Source organism: Ursus americanus, chromosome 24 (genome assembly GCF_024610735.1).
Source record: "Ursus americanus isolate L20-20 chromosome 24, mUrsAme1.1.p, whole genome shotgun sequence".
In the NCBI taxonomy this organism is placed as follows: Eukaryota; Metazoa; Chordata; class Mammalia; order Carnivora; family Ursidae; genus Ursus; species Ursus americanus.
Window position 1 is genome coordinate 8,877,612 of NC_142150.1, and position 14,212 is coordinate 8,891,823.

The following is a 14,212-nucleotide window of genomic DNA, read 5'->3' on the forward strand; positions in this document are numbered from 1 at the left end:
TTCATTAAGAAGACAACCATCAGGCGAAAAGGCTCAGAAGTCTGTGTGGATCAGTGATATCCGTGAAGCCCTGAAATTATTTGATCTATCTGATACCAAGTGTCTGCATACTTGGCAGAATCAGGATAAATGGCTGCTTTTTTCCTTCTGCTCCTGCACATTTGGCATAATACAATCATAGATGGTGAATAATAGTCCAATTCAGCTCTCTGTTTCTGCATTGATTCCCCCGGAGAAATACAATAAGCCAGTTCTTTGGTTGGCTTCGGATTTTGATTGGCAGAAAAAATAACAGCAGAAAGATTACATTTTGCTAGCATGCTAAGTTTCGAAGAACAAAAACCATACTCAAATTATTGCTCAGTTCTTGGACGTTCCCAGTTTTAAAAAGAACTTCCCTGGAGGGAAAAATGCTCTTTTCCTCAGGGAAGAAGCGATAGGTCAGAGAACTTTGCCGCAGGGTCTCTGCAAACGGTTAGCAGAAGACTTGGGGAAAATACTCTTATACCAAGAAAGGAGCGTGTAGGTTGAGAGTCAGTTTATCGTCTCTTCTTGGGGGGGGGGGGGCGCGTCACTAGGCGTGCCGCTGACCTCCGTGGACCTCCAGGTAAATAACGTGTTCGATCGCAGGTCACCTACCAAAGCCTGGCACCTCCGTTTCTTCATTGGTGAGATGGAATCATTATTACCTATCTCACTGGATTTATCCTGGAAATAAAAAAAGAAGGTATAATAAAAACGCTTTCTGGCACAGCGTCTGGGCAAAGCGTAAGCTCCATAAATGTTGGCTGTTACTAATATATGATTATTAATATTGTTAGAGGGTTTTTTCCCATGGAAAGCTTTCGTCAAATAGAGTCATACATGTCAAGAGAGCCGCTCTGGTAGAAGTCGAGCAGAGAACATATAAAAGCAGGTTGGCTCGGCTCCCCCTTTCCACAGTTCCTATCAGCATCTGCCCTCCGCTGGCCCCTAGGCTGCTCGGCTTGGTGCACCTTTGGGGCCCTGCACCCTCATGCTAAACAGGGTCCTAGGCCTTTCACAGACCACATACTCTCGTTCAGAGCAGACCTGAGTCGGGGGCCTGCCTTGGCAGGTGTAGCTTTAACCCTTTTTGCAGCTGTTCAGGGTCAGCGGGCAGAAAAATCAAAGGGAAAAGTCAGCCACCTTGGGAATAAGAATTCTATCACTTTCGCCTTCTTCCAAGTCCTCTCTTGTCCAAGCTGAATGTCTCAGTCATTGTCAGCTACTCCTTGTTGAAGGTGGCTTACCGTGCTCCTCAGATTCTGCCCCTTATCCTGGGAACGCTGCACCTTCTCAGTGTGTTGCCCCAAGGGTCACGCTCTGCAGCACCTGGTTTTCCAAGTTCATGTGGATGATAGTGACCCAAGCAGCTCCTTAAAGCTCCAGCTGCTCGGGTCCATCCTGAGAGATTCCAAATGGCCAGGTTTGGAAGGAGGGGCGGCAAAGCTACTTTACTTAACCAGCTTCGGAGCCCTGAGTGATCACGGCTGTGCCGTTCACTGACTGCGAGACCTTGGAGAAGTCATTACTGGCCCAGAGCTCTGTTCCCCTTCTGGGAAATGAGTGACTTTTAAAGTAGTGGATCTCTTCCCAGATCCCAGATTCTGAAGATTTCACCATTCTAGCTCTGGTCTGAGCTGGGCGCCACAGGGCAAGATCCTCGCCTCCCTTGTTCTGAATGTCATTCTTGTATTAATACAGGCGAAGATCACAGCCGTTTTCATGGCTGCCATGTCCCGGGATAGCGTCACGGTGAGCCTGATTGTTGATAGAAATCTTTTTAGGCATGCCACTGTGCAGCCATTATTCCTTCTTCCTGTTGTCGTGTGGTCTTTTTGGCTTTAGTGCAGAGCCTGAGACTGCTCTTACTGACATAAAAGAGAGAAGACACATGTTAAGGGTATTTAACGCTCAGAGTGCATAGCATGAAAGTGTTCTGCAATCTACTAGAATATAACTTCACAGGGGAAAAGGGGGTGCATCTTCTCCCTTCTCCCTCGTAGACCTTTTTTGGTTAGTGACTGTTACCTGTTGGACAGCTGTCTTATCTGATTTAAGCGAGGTGCCCATTTTCTGCCCCCTCCATTAAGACAGTGTTTACCGAAATGCATACCATGATAAGCTATTACCTTAAACTATCCCATAAAATCAGTTAATGGCAGAAACAGTTTTAGGAATCGTACTCTTCCATTATCATTTTGGATATTCTCATTGCAAGTAAGCTTAGTAAAGGCCCTTAGAAGTCCTGCAAGGCAAGGAAACTGACCACCGTTTAGCTTTCTGTTCTCAAAATTTACCTGACCCTGGAACCGCTTCTCTCTATTAATGCCTGTTTATATTGTTCATTGGAAAGCATTCTGGTTTAACGCTGGTTTGGAGGCTCCTATTTTGAAGTATCCATCTTTTGCCCCAAGAGAAAGCAGGAAGATCGGGCTGGTATCGTAGGGGAGAAAGCCTGCAGAATTCCCTAACTAGCTCTATCTCAGAAGGAGATATTTACAATAGCATACAACCATTGTGCTCTGCCAAAGAGCTGTTGGCTGTGGACAGTGACCTCTTGCAAGAATAAGACTTGCCCCTTGTAAACTATTTATAATCTCTCTGTGAAATTTCATACACTCATGAAACAAGGGAGAAAGTTTTCTACGTCCAGTTTTGTGCTTTCTTATAGCCATATATGGTACAAGATAGAGAAATGGCTTGACCAATTAAAACAAAAGCTTTCTCCCGAAACCTATTGCTTGGGATTTCGAACAAGTAGTTCAGGAGAGAGGAAGGGGGTGTTGTGAAGGTGATGTGCCTTCAAGAAATGAAAGATGAAGAAAAGGAACCCTTTTTATTTTTAAAAGCATCTTCCTGCAAGTGTCAGCAAATGATTTGTCTCCTTATCCAGCTGAGTGGGGAGGATTTTAACAATATGTATAGGACACCTTTTGATGTATCAAGTGTATGGGGGAAGGAGAGAGAGGTCTTAAGAATTCTCTTTTTAAGACTTTACTACAAGGTCGGACATAAGCGCAACTGTATACTAATATTTCCAGTAAGCTAACCTTGCTCTAGCTTTACCACCTCATGATGGCATTAAGCGTGATTAGAAAACGTACCTTATAAAACTGGAGACGATGTAGGGACTGCTGTGTAGGAAAATGGTACTTGGTTATTTTCGTCTGCTACCAGGAGAGAGACAACGGTACTCTGTTATTTTTTCACGACCAGGAGAGAAACCGATGATCTCATTACCCATCGTGTCACTCCGTTTTATCCAAAGTAAGCCACTGAAGGAAAAGAATTACCTTGTCATTTATTTAAAAAGAAACGGTAATCGCTCCAGCTGTGGAGGGCCCCTTCTTCCCCTTCCTCTGGGGTGAAAAAGTCACTGAGGAAGACCGGGAACCCCGTGGCTCACGCGGAAAAGAGCTGGCTGCTGTCTGGCGGGATAAGGCTCTTTGGCATTCTGCACGTTTCTTCCTGGCCACACCCTTACAGGACACTGGACTATGGGGACATGACCTTTTCGGTGACCTGTTACAGCAAAATTTCCACCACACGTAGAAGAAAAAAACACGAAAAGCCTCACCGAAGTTTCTAGTCTTTTCGGTTCACTTAGCTTTAAAGGGAATGACTGACATCATTAGTCTAGGTGCTAAAGCCAGGCACACGTGATTTTAATTTTGAGCCATGTGGAGGGATTGAGCGTGGGTGATAGTTTCTATTCATCTCTTGGTTTTTCCACCAACCATGTCTGGGCACCTATTAGCGCATCAGCCATTCTGTAAGTAAGCTGAGTGCAGCTCACCGCTCACCACAGTGCAGGCCGACAAGTGCCAGGGACCCCAGAGAAGCCTCAACAGTCTTAGGGCTCTTCAAGGATTCTGGAGGTTTCCTGGAATGGAAGGTATGGAGGGTAAACTGAGAGCTAAGTGTGGGTATGGTGGGAGGCGAGGCGGGCGGCGAGGCATGACCGTCAGAGCAAAGAGCTTGACCAGAGGGTTGGTGAGGCCAGTGAAAGGAGGAAGAAGTCAAGTGGTGTAATTTGCTTGCCAACTAGAGTCTGTTAAAAAAGGATCGCTATTCCTTTGAAGCAGAAATGGTTTCTTCCAGCTAAAATAACACTAATAAAGTAATATTTGAACTGTATAATCTCATGTGACTCGTTAACCATCAGATTAACAGAGACTCTTTTTCTTTAATTTAGCAAACATTTCTTGAGCTTTAGTGTGTCCCATGCTGAGAATTAGGAATAAGGTCTAGGCCACAGTGGTCAGAATTCTGTGTCCCCCCCAAATACAATCTAACTTTTTTCATTGTGGTTAGATATACCTAGTATGGTATTTGCCATTTTAACCATTTTTAAAATGTGCAGTGCTATGACATTAAGTACACTCACACTGTCGTGCAACCATTACCACCATCTCCAGAACTTTCCGTCTTCCCCAACTGAAACCAAGGACTCATTATTCCCTCCTCCCCTCAGCTCCCGGCAGCCATCCTTCTACTTTCTCTCTTGATGGATTTGACCACTCTAGGGACCTCTTATAAGTGTAATCCTACAATACTTGTCCTTTCGTGACTGGCTTGTTTCACTTGGCATAATGTCTTCAAGGTTCATCTGTGTCATAGCATGTATCACTCCAAATAATGGAGTAATATTGCATTATATGGATATACCATTTTTAGTTTATCCATTTATTTATCCAAACAATATCCATTGTTTTTCCACTGATGGACACTTGGGTCACTGTGAATAATGCCACCGTGAACATAGGTGTACCAATATCTGTTCAAGTCCCTGCTTTCATTTCTTTTGGGTATATGCCTAGAAGTGGAATTGCTGGGTCATATTTTACGTTTGATTTTTTTGAGGAACTGCCATTTTGTCTTCCACAATGGCTGTACCTTCTTCCATCCCCACAGTAGTGCTCAAGGGTTCTAATTTCTCCGTGTCATACAAAGACTCATTTTCTGTTTTTTGTTCTTGTTGCTTTTAATAATAGCTATCGTAATAGGCATGAAGTGGTATCTTATTGTAGTTTTGACTTGCATTACTAATGATTAGTGATACTGAACATCTTTCCATGTGTCTACTGGCCATTTGTACATCTTTGGAGAAATGTCCATTTGCCCACTTTTCCATCAGATTGTTGTAGTGGTGTTTTTAAGTTATAGGAGTGCTTGATATATTCTGGCTATCAATCCCATGTCAGATAGATGATGTGCAAGTATTTCCCCCATTCTGTAGATTTCCTTCTTACTGTTAATAGTGTCTTTTTTTAAAAGATTTTATTTATTTTAGAGAGAGGGCGTGTGAGTGGGGGGAAGGGCAGAGGGACAAGGAGAGAATCTTAAGCAGACTCCATGCTGAGTGTGGAGCCTGACATGGGGCTCGATCCCACAACCTGAGATCATGACCTGAGCTGAAACCAAGAGTTGGACACTCGACTGACTGTGTCACCCAGGTGCCCCAATAATTAGTTTTGTTTTGTTTAAGTAACCTCCAAGCCCAACGTGGAGCCCAACATGGGGCTTGAATTCAAGACCCAGAGATCAAGACCTGAGCTGAGATCCAGAGTCAGATGCTTAACTGACTGAGCCACCCAGGCACCCCAACAGTGTCCTTTGATGCACTAAAGTTTTCCATTTTGATGAAATCTATTTTCTCTGACTTCTCTTTTTTTTTTTTTTTAACCTGTGCTTTTGGTGTCACATCCAAGAGATCATTGCCAGATCCAGTGTCGTGAAGATTTTGCGCCAAGGTTTCTTCTAAGCGTTTTATAATTTTAGCTCTTACATTTAGGTCTTTGGTCCATTTTGAGTTAATTTTTTATGTGGTGTCAGGTAAGAATCCAACTTTTTTTTTTTTTTTTTTTTTTTGCATGCAGATGTTGTTTTCCCAGCACCATTTGTTGAAAAGGCTATCCTGACTTTACTGGATAGTAGTGAAAATCGTTTGACCATATATATGAAGGTTTATTTTTGGGCTCTCCAGTATAATCCATTGGTCTAGATGTCTGTCCTTATGCCAGCACCATAGTGATTTGATTACTCTAGCTTTGTAGTAAGTTTTGAAATCAGGAAGTATGAGACCTCTAACTTTGTTCTTTTGTTACGATTGTTTTGGCTGTTCAAAGTCCTTTAAGATTCTGTATGAATTTTTGGATGGATTATTCTATTTCTGCAAAAATCATCATTGGGCTTTTGATAGGGATTGCATTAACAAAGCAACTTTTTAAAAATATTTGTTCATGTAGCTTGTCATCCTTATTCTAACTTGGATGTTCTCGGAGCCTATGAAATTGTAGACACAAGAGTGTTCCTAGGGTATGGATCCCAAAACCGGCTTCCTCTTACTCTATGCCCTGGCCTTTTCCTGCCCACTTTCCTTGGTGGTTCTCATGTGCTCCCCCCTTCTGTATCTGGAATGATCCTCTGCAAGAAGGATTGAACAGAAAACTGTATTTAAGCCCATGCCCTTAATATTAGACCTTGATCTAATCCTCGCCCTCCAGGTTCAAGGAATCCTTCAGAACCACTTAGTGGATTGAGTGAGGTTCCTGGGCCCCTCTGTGGTCTGGTGACTAACAGAGTTGTAGAGAAATTGACCTGAGCAACTCTGAAAACAGTCTCTAGCCTGTGTGGCTAGAGTCCATGCACTTTCAAAAAAAAAGAAAAAAAAAACTGGTTTCAATTAGTCTAACAAATTTGAATGCTCAAGATTGACACCTTGACAAATTATAGGAAATTGCAAACATTTTCCCAGACCCAATTATCAGGTCTTTTCCTGAAGAGTACTAAGAGGATTTAGGCGGGAAACTTCCCCAGGGCAGGTTCAAAATCGCAGTGGGGGTGATAGGAGCTGGGATAGGAGCCGAGACACTTTCCCGGTGCCCCTGCTGGCATCGGGACCAGACCACCAACGTCTCCCTAACTGGGAGGCTGGGGACAGAAGGGACTGGGGACCAGTGTTGGCCCTCTCGGAGGGAGAGAGGAAGAAATGCTTATTTATCTGCCTTAGACAGTATTTTCATTTAGAAAGTATTTTGGTTACTGTCAGGGAAGGTTAAGGCTGGTTGCCAGAAAAACCAAACTTTTCCCCTCCCCACAGGAGGATTAATGTTCTCCCTAAACCCTTTAAAAAAAAAAAAAAGGCCTTTTCTCTTCTTCAAAGACATCCTGTCTGCAGTGTTTCAAATGAGACTTTTCCTTCTTGTGGTGGTTTGTCAGTTGGTGGTGGGTGAACCTTGGAAGCTGGTCTTTCAGAACTGAGACGTTTAGGCTGCAGGGCGCAATCCCCTCCAGGGTATAAAATCTGTTCAGGCGGTTAAGAAATGAATTAGAGTAGAATGTATTAGTGTTTATTGCATAATAATAAGACTATGCCTTGATAGTTTCCAGTTTTGCATGTGGATATTTGGATGTTTATTGGGTGTGACGTAATGTGTCATTCTTACTATTTAGTAGTCAAAACTTGTTAAAGCCATTATTTTTAAAATTATCTTTGTCTAAACAAGGCCTGGTCATGTTCGCATGCTAGCCATTCTCAGCAAAATGCCATGCTAAACAAATACACGCAAATAAATAAAGTTCTAAAAAGGAGCCATTTCAGATTAGTTTTGAACCTAGTCCTTATTTGGGCCTTCTGGTTTGATTTCCATTTTGTTGGTGACATTTTCCAAAAGAATAGATTTAATATAAGTAGGTATTAATAAAATATTTATTGCGTATTTTATATAGAAAATAAGTATTTGATTTAATGGAAAAGTGTCTCCCCAACATCAGTCGTTCACAGACTTGAATGAGTTTTGCCAAATCTGTGAACTCTTTTTGTTTGTTCTATATTTTCCTTAAACTGACTCAAATTTTAAATCGCCGTCTACTATCCATGAAACTGTTAATTTATATATGTGCTAGTTATCTCTTCTAATATTGCAATAAAATAAATATCTGACTTTAAAAATATAAAAATACTCGTTCACCTCTGAAGCTAATAATACAGTGTATGTTAATTAAATTGCATTTAAATAAAAAATTGTTTAAAAATATTCACCCATGTGCCATTGAAAGCAGTCTCACCTACTTCGGTGGCCCACATACCACTGCTGGAGAAATACTGATGTTCAGAACATTCTTTTATGCTTTTCTCTTTTCTCCCTCTTAGATTCCTTTGCTGTAACAAAGGTTTGTATACATGAGAACAGAAACTAGAGCTGTTCCTTATTAGGGAGAGAAGTGCTCTTAATTTTAAAGAACTCTCCCCACCTTCCCTCCTCCAGGCTTGTTTTCATAGAATACCAGCATTTCTGAGTTCACAAGCTCCTCATACAAGGCTCTCTTTGACCCAGCCAGTTTTCTCTGACGTTTAGTAGTAAACATCTTAAGAGAACCACGGAGGCGGAATGCTTGAAGGTAAAGAAACACCTGTATGTCACAGCCCAGAGTAACAACAGACCTTGGGGGGGGGGGGGCTGCATTCTCTGGCCTCAGCCCCACAGGGCCTCTCGGAGACCCACTGAGCTTTGAATGGAAGTGGAGCTGAAAAGACTAGAGAAAGCTTATCCTCTTTCTTACAAATGAGGCAGCCGAGGCCCAGAGGGGCAAAATGACATATGTAGGGTCACACCGTTGGCTGGTGACAAGGCTTAAGGCTTGGCTCACCTACCCACATCTCTTTCGTATTTATTTCACTATCTCAGAAGCATGGTAAGGACAGTCTCATGCCAGGCATCACAAAATCCTGGCAATAGAAATGGCTGCTTTCCAAAGAAAAAGGAACAAACCCCAAACAGCCACTTCAGCCAAGGTCACTGGTATGATACATTCAGAATGACAGGAACATGGCAAGACCACTCATGACCTGGAGCCCCTTCACTATTAGGGGATTTCTAGCCATGACATAAGTGCAAAGTATACATGGTCTTATCCTCAGGTGCTCTGGTGACCTGTTACCCTACTCAGGAAACTCCTGTTCTGGAAACCAAATTCAGATCATCTCTACCTTTTCCAGCTATGACAAATAGCCCTGAAATGTCCCCACAATTCCATAACCAGGGGAGCCCAGGCTAAATGCCAAGTAGAAATTCTGAAGCTCTGAGTCCTGATTTTGTTTTTTGTTTTTGCCAGAGTTGAGGCTGAAGAGTTTTAATAAAACTCTAATGACTAATCAGAAGTCTGTGTCCCTGTTGCCTTAAATGTGAATTGCGAAAGCCAAAACTACCACCCTACAGTTCAAAGGCCACCAGAGTTTCCTATGCTCTGGCAGGCTATAGGGCACAAAGATGAGTCAGGGAGGGGGGACCAGTGGATAGCCAGCCAACCTATAGCAGAAACGTGGCGTGGCAACTCAAAGGTCATTGGCTCTGTGAAGCTTTCCCAGATGGGGAGAATTAATGGATCCCAACCCTTAAGGCTCACGGTACTTTGTACAGCCCTCTGCAGTCCTTACATTGTTCTCTGCTTTCTTTGAGGCCTGTTGCCTCTTTAGACAGTGAGTTCCTAGAGGGCAGGAGCTGTATTTTATTCTCCTGGATCCCCAGTGCCTAGCGTAAGTAGGTGGCCCTCTAAAATCCGTGTATGGAAAGGTATGAACAATGTCCCAGGGAGCAGGGAAAAATGCCGTGTGATGTAAACCAAGTGATTCATTCAGCTTTAGGGTCTCACTGTGACAGAGAAGGCATTTGAACAGGGGTTTAAAAGACAAGTAGGAGTTTCTGGGAGCCTTTTTAGCATAGCCCAAGGAGTGACAGCGTGAGTAGACGTCATGCCTACATCGTGCGAGCCCTTTCCCCCTCCTGGCACCTTGCGTCTGAAGGAGGCACAGCCTCAGCTTGGTCTGTACCCGAGCCAGGTGTCTGTGTAACTCTGGATCAGTCGTGAGCCAGTTAGTCATTGGTGAAATTCTAGCTGTGTATGTTAGTGTTAGAAATACACAGATGTGCTAGGTAGGGGCATTTGTCAAAACCATTTCAAGTAGGCTTTATAGAAGTTCCAAGGAACGTGTGGGAGCAGAGAAGTCATACTGACCCTTGTACTTATGCTCAGTGGAATGTGCCCAAGACTTCTTTAGGAAAGCGGGGTGCACCTCTGACTGTGATGTAGTTCTTATAACAATGTCCATTGTTACAACTGCCCCCAAAGACCCCCTTTTCTTTAGTACTTATTTTCTAACAAATGATAAAATTCATTAACTGTGTTAATTACCATTTGTTCCTCTGCTGGAATGTAATCTCCACGAAGGCAAGGGCCTTGTTTTTTCGCATTGGTGTATCCCAGCTACTGAGAACAATGTCTTACATACGCATTAAATGAGTGAATATTGGCATGAGTGAAGATATTGAATGAACAAGTGAGTGAATACTTCTGCCCTAGATCTGAGCCCAGGTAAAGGGAAAGACAGTTGTCCTAAGAGAAGTGGAACTCGGGATTGGAGGTCACTAGTATTTCCTCTGGAGAGCCAGCCTTTACGTATAGGCTGCCTCCTTTCTAGTAGCTGGGCCTGCTTGCACCCCACCAAGGATGTCATGAACATACCTAAGCAACAGAAAAGTTGATGCCTCGGAAGCCCTCTCAAATGGCTCTTGTTTAAATATATCCCCCATCCAACGAGGTAGCTGTGATGATTCAGTCCCGAGAGCACTGTGTCGGGAGTCCTGGGTTCAAGTTCCACCTATGCCCACGTCTAGCTATGTGGTTTCGGGTCAGTCGTTAGCCGTCCCTTGAGCCTCCATTTCCTGACTCATGAAAAGGGGGCAGTGAGCCCGTCTTCACGGTGTGCCTAGCACTGCACCTCCTGATACCGGGAGGCCGTCCGTAAGCGGCGTCCGGCCTGTGGAGACCCTCGGAAAGGCCGGCTGTGTGGGTGGGTTCGTGAGCCTGTTTCCAAGCCAGTCTCCAGCTCTCCCCAGGAAAAGATCCAACAACGCCCCGTGAGTTTTGTTAGGGAGGACTGTGCAGCAGCCCCCGCTCCAAACCCAAATCCCCAGTAAGTCAGGAAGATGTATGTGTTTTAAAACATTGGGAGGTCTGCTTTTGATCACCCTGGAGCTGTGGCTTCCCGGAGCAGCTGGGAGTGAGTGGAGGGAAGCGGCTCCTCTGCTGGGAGTTCTCCGGGCTCGGTGCTCATGTCCCACACAGGGGCTGCCTGCGCTCGGCTTTGGCGGCCGTTGACTTTTAAATCATAAAAAGCCGCTCTATACACGGTTTACTCTGTTGCTAGAAGGCAGTGGAACATAGGTATTAAAAAAAAAAAAAAAAAGACAGAAGAAGCAGCCGTTAATCCCGCCAGGCTTCTGGGCACTGGAGCAGTTGCGGATGACAAAAGTTAATTAGAAACATGAGCAGTTTAACTGAAAACACTTGTGACATTCGGAAGGGCAGCCTCTCCGGTTGGAGAATTTTTCCTGGGGAACCGTTGCGGGAGAAAGTGGCTGCTGCTAGGTAAGTCATGTCATGGTGACTCTGCAGACGCGGACGTGCCCTTTGGGGGCTCAAGGGCCACGTCCTGTCTGTCCCGTGCCGCGGGCGGGTGTGGGGTGCGGGTGGCGCGGTGCTGGGCTCAGTTGTGACATGCCTTCCCTGCCCCTTTCTCTCTGACAGCTGCCCTAATGTGGGCGACAGAGCGACGTGGTTCCAAGCACTCCCGGAGGAGGGCTTCGCCGTCCTCCTTTCTGGGATATGGGCCCCCTTGGTGGCGAGCAGAACTCCAGTGTGGAACCCCCCCTTCTCAGAACCACTCTGATTCTCAGTTTGGAAGTATCTTGAGGCTTTTCTGAGAAAAGAGTCTGGCTGGGGAAACACTCCCCAAGCGCCAAGGGGGAAGCCTTGACTTTCCGATAACCTGTGTGTTTTCATGCCTACGGTGAAGCCATGTGGTTGATACTCTGAAGCTAAAAAATCTTTTTTGAGCCTCGCCTGAATCATGTCTATACTGCTTTCAGAGTATCAGCATAGGAAAAACGCATATGCTTTGATAGGACCTAGCAACTTCCTCGGGCAATTATTCTTCTGTAAAGATTATGCTTGGTCTTTCTTTCTTTCTTTCTTTCTTTCTTTCTTTCTTTCTTTCTTTTTCTTTTATCTTGTTTTAATGTCCCTCTTACATTTTCTTAAAGTTGGCTAATTCCCCATTATTTCGCGTAACTGGGAACTTGGGTTGTGGGTTGAATAATTCAAAACAGTCGACATTTCCTACGTCTTCCCTACACACCATAGTAGTGATACAGGTTTTTGCTGGTTTGTGTTTCCATAAACGTTTGCTTAATTGTGCTTTGCACATGTTGGTGGTAAGATCGGCGTGCCTTTGCACAGCATATACCGGAATATGCCGACGAATGTGAACGGTGTGTGATGGAGAGCAGCTGGCAGGTAGGATTTAAAATCAAACCACAGGTAATGCACTGGGCAGGTCGTGGCGCCACCTGGCATTTGGGTCGAGAGTGATGGGCTGTGGAACCATGGCCCACCCTCCCTCACCCTCAGTGCAGGTCCGTGGGCATAATTCGGGTTTCCTTCTCTTCCCCATCTCTGCAGAGCCATTGGCGAGCCCAGCCTCCTCCCACCCCGGAATGAGCGAAAATGCACCAGCTCCTTTGGAGAGCGGCAGCAGCTCCAGCCCTGCTAACAGCAGCGCCTCGTCGGCCATCCCGCAGCCCGGCGCTGCCTCCAAGCCCTGGCGCAGTAAGTCGGTCAGCGTGAAGCACAGCGCCACATCGTCCATGCTCTCGGTCAAGCAGCCCGTGCCCGAGGCCCCCAGGCCCGCCCCTGAAGCCATGAAGCCGGCCCCCAACAATCAGAAGTCTATGCTGGAAAAGCTCAAGCTTTTCAACAGCAAGGGGGCTTCCAAGGCAGGCGAGGGCCCGGGGTCTCGGGACACGAGCTGCGAGCGGCTCGAGATTCTGCCCAGCTTTGAAGAGAGCGAAGAGATGGAGGCCACCGGTCGCTCGCTGTCCACAGCAGGTCCCGCTTCCAACAGCCCCAAGATCGCACTCAAGGGCATCGCCCAGAGAACTTTTAGCCGGGCGCTGACCAACAAGAAGAGTTTCCCGAAAGGCAACGAGAAAGAAAAGGAGAAACAACAGCGAGAGAAGGAAAAGGAGAAGAGCAAGGACCTCGCCAAGAGAGCCTCTGTGACAGAAAGGCCGGACCTCAAAGAGGGGCCGAAAGAAGACCCCAGTGGGGCAGTGGTGACCGAGATGCCAAAAAAGTCCTCCAAGATCGCCAGCTTCATCCCCAAAGGGGGAAAGCTCAACAGTGCCAAGAAGGAGGCTACAGCCCCTTCCCACAGTGGAATACCAAAACCAGGAATGAAGAGCATGCCCGGGAAATCCCCAAGTGCCCCTGCCCCTGCCAAGGAGGTGGAGCGGAGCCGGGGTGGGAAGCCGAGCTCGGGGCTCCCCCAGCAGAAGCCCCAGCTGGACGGCAGACACTCCAGTTCCTCCTCCAGCCTGGCGTCCTCAGAAGGAAAAGGCCCTGGAGGGACCACCTTGAACCACAGCATCAGTAGCCAGACTGTCAGCGGGTCCGTCGGGACCACCCAGACCACAGGAAGCAATACCGTCAGTGTCCAGCTACCTCAGCCCCAGCAGCAATACAGCCACCCCAACACTGCCACCGTCGCGCCTTTCCTGTACAGGTAGGTGCGGCCACCTGCACGCCCATCCTGGGCCATGGGCCAAGGAGCCTCTCTGGTAGCCTCTAGGTCTTTGAGGGCGGGAATCGGGCCTGCCTTCCAGGAGCATGAACGCTAAGCAAGGCTTTGCTCCTAGTAGAGCTGTGCACGTGTGCTTGAGGGAACAGTTAGCCCGGCATGGCTTGGCGGGGAGGGTGGGAGAAAGCTAAAGAGAGGGGGCAAAATTCGAGCTGCCCCCCAGCATGAGGAGGAGTGTGCCAGGCATGTGGGGACCCGGGGGACATTTATAGAAGCAGCCGTAGCATGAGCAGACATGGCGGGTGGTTTGGTATCACTCCCCTCGACAGGCCCCTGCGTCAGTCCTAACGGGTCCTCAACAGACTTCAAAAAATGAAAAACACAGAAGTCACCTTGCCGACTACCCGAGGCTTCTTCTCACAGAGGGGTTTGTCTTAAACTTCTAGATGCTCACAGCATTTTTTTCTTACTACATCGCACATGGTAAGTGCTTTTTCAGTCCTTGCTGTGTGCTAGACTCTTCTGAGAGGAGAGCGGGAGCAAGGGACC

At 46.2% G+C, this 14,212-nt stretch overlaps 1 protein-coding gene across 3 annotated transcripts in view; it reads left to right on the top strand.

The window, feature by feature from the left end:
• Nucleotides 1-14,212, top strand: part of NAV2 (neuron navigator 2) — a 382,986-nt gene that overhangs the window by 205,552 nt on the left and 163,222 nt on the right. For all 3 annotated transcript variants that reach the window (XM_045808618.2, XM_087855343.1, XM_087855344.1), the window contains one exon: nt 12,547-13,648. In XM_045808618.2, coding sequence (XP_045664574.1) covers nt 12,547-13,648 — 1,102 coding nt within the window. The remainder of the gene's footprint in view (nt 1-12,546; nt 13,649-14,212) is intronic.